We start from the raw sequence: 4,593 nt of genomic DNA on the forward strand, positions 1-4,593 counted from the left end.
CTTCCCAGTATCCGGGAAGAAGCTCTGACCACGGGCGAGTCACTGGACACACATGGAGTAGTTTTTCCTGTGAAAGCAGTTTCTGGCTTCAGGGCTGACGCACAGCACAGCCAGCATGGAGGCAGCTGCCCCCTCAATCAGCCAGAATTACGCTGTTAATGAGGTTTTCTTTTCCCCTAATAGAGGGGGAAGTAGAGCAAACAGGGCACCACTCTCCAAGTGAGCATTTGCTGCCTGCACTCAGCTGTTCTTACCAAGGGAATCTCCAGATTTGCAGTTAATGTACTTCCCCACGCACGAGCACATCAGTAGCTATGGCAACTCCACCACTACTTGCTTGAGATCCTTTCAAAAGGTTCACTTCACTAGTGGGTTTGCTGCCTGGGGTTTTTGTACTCCCCGAGATGCAGCTGCCAAGAGATTAGGCAGCAGAGGGACAGAACGGGCACTGACGTCCTACCAGCCAAGAGACAATCACGCTTGCTTTTCTCCTCACTTTACAGAAATCAGCATTGTCACCTTCCCCGTCCCCTTGGAAGTTTGGCTCCACAAATTATTTGTCCTATAGGATGAAAACTGTGGTGGGCTAAAAACAAGCCAAGAAAAACTTCTGCTCCAAGTAGCATCCTGAAACACATTCCCCTTTAGGGCAAAAATATATCCCAACTTACCCTTTGTCAAAGAAAGAAGTATGCCCTGTGTGAGGGTACTTTGTGCCGTTGCTGTTCATCATGCCGCTGTTAACATTCCCTGAAATGTAGGATTTCCGTGATGCCTGGTCCTTTGCAAAATTTCTGCAAGCAGCTAATTTGGATTCTAAGGCCTGTGAAAGGGAAGAAAAAATAATGTCCAAAAAGTAATATAATTAAGAGAAAGTATTTTGCTGCTCAAGTTCAGGCTTTGTCATGACCTCAAGATCAACACGATCAGGACCCCAGTGTGATCACCTTTGGCAAAAACTGAACTAAATGGGAACAAAGACGTCATTTTCTCTGTCACCCAGCCACAAAGGAAGCCTACACAACGAGATGCTGATGCAGACTGACAGGCACGACTCGGTTCCATTAGAGCTCAGATTTTAGAACATATCAACTATTAATGATTTAAAAAAAGGAAGCCAATTCTTAGCAGAAGTTACCAAAACCTCTTGCTTCAGTAGCTGGAATGGGGCTGGCATAACCTAATCAGAAGACTAAGAGAGAGCCTAAAGCAGAATCCTCAAGTTTTGGGAGGGACTGTGTATTTGGAAAGTAGGATTTTTCCCCAGGACAATGCCTTCTAGCATTTCTTTCTTAATCTCGGCCTGCAAAACGTTGTCAGTTTCTTAAGCCCCACCGATATGCTTCGGAACAAGAGGTGCTAGAGCCACAGCATCAGAAAGAGGAATCAAAGGCAGCAGCTAAGCCCATCTCCGTGGTCTGTACCTCATCTCTACTACTTCCAAGCAAGCCTGGTGAGATCTTTTTCCCCCTATACAAGGTGACAGTCTCTGCCTCATCTACTGACTCCTGGCAGGAGGGAGACCAAAATCCTGATTCTCTCCTTCACTTCAGAATATCACCTGCCCTTTCTGCCGTCTATCACAAACTGAGGCTTAACTTGATGAATATCCATCTGGTCCAGCAGAATATCTATTTGTTATATCCACCCTGTTGCATGGGGGCATTCACAGACTTGCAGATGCATGCACTGGAGACAAAAACTCATCTCCCCAAACATGGGGTTTGGTCCTGTTCCACACAGAAAAATATTCCATTAGTAAGGTACTGACATGCTCTCAGAAGTAACTGAACACTATACAGTCTTCTTCTAGAAACCCATGTAAGCTTCCTTAGTGACTATCTAGGAAGATATAGATATCGACCTATCTCTTGGTCTCAAAGCACCTATCAGCTGGAAGTAGCCAGTGTGATCTGTGCCAAGTGATCCCCTGTCTCAGCTGCAAGCATGAAAGCTGAGGGAAACCTTCTTGCAGAGAAAGGGAGTCTAAGGCTTGGGATGAGGCATCCTATGAGTAGCCAAACCCAAAGAAATCCTGAACATCCTATAAACGTTACTAAACAAATGCGTGAGCTGGAATTTTGTCTCAGTGGCAGAGCGTGTGTCTAAGAGCAGGCTGGGACAGAAGCATGCTTATTTGGCATTTCCTGTCCTTGCAGAGTAATCACACAGGATTGTGATTAAGCTCCCTAAATCCCCTGCAGACTCTTACTTACAATGATCCCATTTTAAACATGTCACTCCAGAACCCCGAGTCGTCCTGCTGCCCTTTCAAACCAACTACGAGCTCTCTGGCTCCAAATGCGAGCAACGAGGTAATTTTTAATTTCAAACCTGGCTAAAACAACTGTCTCTGTGGCAGCTATTGCTGTTCTCAGTGTTAATCACAAGAGACAGAGGAAAGCCAGCACCGGAGGCTAGACACCGAGGCTATCCGTGCTTCCACTCCAAACACTAACCACTGAGGCACGTCAACCAGCGTCTCATAACTCAAAAGTCATGTCTTCGTTCAACTGGAAAGCCTGGCATCCTAAACAACACTGTAACAGATGTTTAAACCACTTCTTCCCCGCTTATAGTGGTAATCCCTTTAAAGGCTCACGCATTTCACTTCCCTATCAACTACAGATGGGAACGTTTGGCTTTCTCCTGATTTATTTTCTCACTTTCTTATCAAAGGTTTCTAGAATTCTTTTTTTTCCATTTTCAGCACCTGTTGCAGATCTCCCCAGGCGCATGAGGAGACACACTGGCAGCGTGATCTCAGCTCCCCTCCCATGACATACAGTAACTGTGCAGCAGGCACCCAGAGCCTGAGGTCCAGCTCTGCATCTTGGTCTCATTACAGAGGAAGCTGCAGGCCCCATTTAAAGTAAGAACAAGTGGCTGATAGTGTCTAACCCCATATACCAACGTGCTTGAGAAACTTTTTACTCCAAATATGAATTTCATCACCCAAAATTGGCATCAGAACCTTAGTAACATGCTTTACAAATCACAATAATTAAAAAAACCAAAACATTATCACATACCAAACACTCAATGTGGGTGATTTGGAAACTGCAGCGTGTTATTCAGCATGGGCCAAGGCCTTGTTGTAATTGCGCACAAGGATGAAAGCTCAGCGACAGCAGCACAGAGCTAGGAATACTACAGTTCAGAGCACTCACCCCCACTTTCCGTAACAGATCTCCCACAATGTTGAGTGCAGATATTCTAGCTGAAGGAGTAAGGGGACTGGCACCAAATCCATTTGGTATAGCTGCAAACACAGACACATTTTATTATATACTCCACTCCTCCATGTTTGGTTGGTTTTTTTTTAGTTTAAATAAATCAACTTCTACATAAAAAGGTAAATCTAAAATCCTACTACAGACTATTCATACAATTACCCCACAATAACACACAGACTACATGATCACTAACCACGGAAAAGTGAAGAAGCTTAATTCCTGTCCATTGCCCTCTCTCCCATTAGACCTATACACAGAGTTCACGCACTCTCCATCTGCAAGGCTGTTGCCCACAATTCACCTAATCCAGCCAGAGCTTCCTCTGGAATCTACTCTTTCTAATTTGAAAAATAATGTATTAATCCTTGTGATTGTCCAGAGCCTTCCAGATGGGGAAGGGGACTGGACTAACATCCTGCTGCCTCACAGAGAAAACAGGACCCCTGAAAAGTACGTGCGGTAACAGAGGCAGTCTAGACTGTCAGAATTACTGCCCGCCGTTTACTCACCACTGCTACTCCACATTTAAGCAGAAATATCAGTCACTGCACTTCCCTGCAATCCCAAATGTCTTCAGTGCTCTACCGCAGCCACCTACTGCAGAGTGCAACCCCCTGCCCCCCCCAAAAAGGGGTATCTAAGCTTTACAGTCCTTTTCTGTGGCATTTACTCATTATATTCCTTAAATGCACCTGACGCTGCCCCAGGATTTAAACACACCTTATGCAATGCATGTGGGATCCACAGGTACCTACATTTACTTCAAGTTCACTAACAAGCACCTGGTCTGAAATTGTTTGTTAACAAGCCGAACATACTGCCAAACAACTAGACACAGTTTCTATGAATTATACCTTTTGGGGAAGGAAAACTATTTTCTGATCCTTTTCCAACGGGCGTAGCTGGCAAGGAGAGAGACGCCTGGACAGCCGAATCCATCTTTTCACAGTCTAGAGTCGGAGAACTGGGCGCTGACTTTCGGGTGACTTCTTGTTGCCTCTCCCGTACTGCTAGCTCTTGCCGTAAGTCTGAAGGTTGGAAGAAGAAAAAAACCACACATATTGGCGACTGATTTCTCTAACAAACACTCTCTCTATTCATTTGGGAGAGAGGAGGAGGAGACACTTTGCAACAACCCTATATTAATTGCCTGCTGCTGGCTTTCTCCAGCAGCGAGGACCCCCACCTCAGAGCAGTCACAGCCCAGTACCCTCACGTCCCGTTACAGCTGGGAGCAGAGAGGCAGCAAACAGAGCCCTCCCCGGAGCAGAGAGCTGCGCGGTCCCAGCGAGCACGGCTGGTGACTTAGCCTCAGTATTTTTTCCCCCATCTGTAGTGTGAGTCCCATGGAAAGCGT

At 45.8% G+C, this 4,593-nt stretch overlaps 1 protein-coding gene across 1 annotated transcript in view; it reads right to left on the minus strand.

The window, feature by feature from the left end:
* Positions 1 to 4,593, minus strand: part of NDEL1 (nudE neurodevelopment protein 1-like 1) — a 26,977-nt gene that overhangs the window by 7,988 nt on the left and 14,396 nt on the right. The window contains exons 6-8 of the mRNA XM_009334049.1: positions 4,091 to 4,264; positions 3,171 to 3,262; positions 672 to 823 (exon numbers count right to left, since the gene is read on the minus strand). Coding sequence (XP_009332324.1) covers positions 672 to 823; positions 3,171 to 3,262; positions 4,091 to 4,264 — 418 coding nt within the window. The remainder of the gene's footprint in view (positions 1 to 671; positions 824 to 3,170; positions 3,263 to 4,090; positions 4,265 to 4,593) is intronic.

The sequence above is a fragment of the Pygoscelis adeliae genome, unplaced genomic scaffold (assembly GCF_000699105.1).
Source record: "Pygoscelis adeliae isolate BGI_AS28 unplaced genomic scaffold, ASM69910v1 Scaffold11, whole genome shotgun sequence".
Taxonomy (NCBI): domain Eukaryota; kingdom Metazoa; phylum Chordata; class Aves; order Sphenisciformes; family Spheniscidae; genus Pygoscelis; species Pygoscelis adeliae.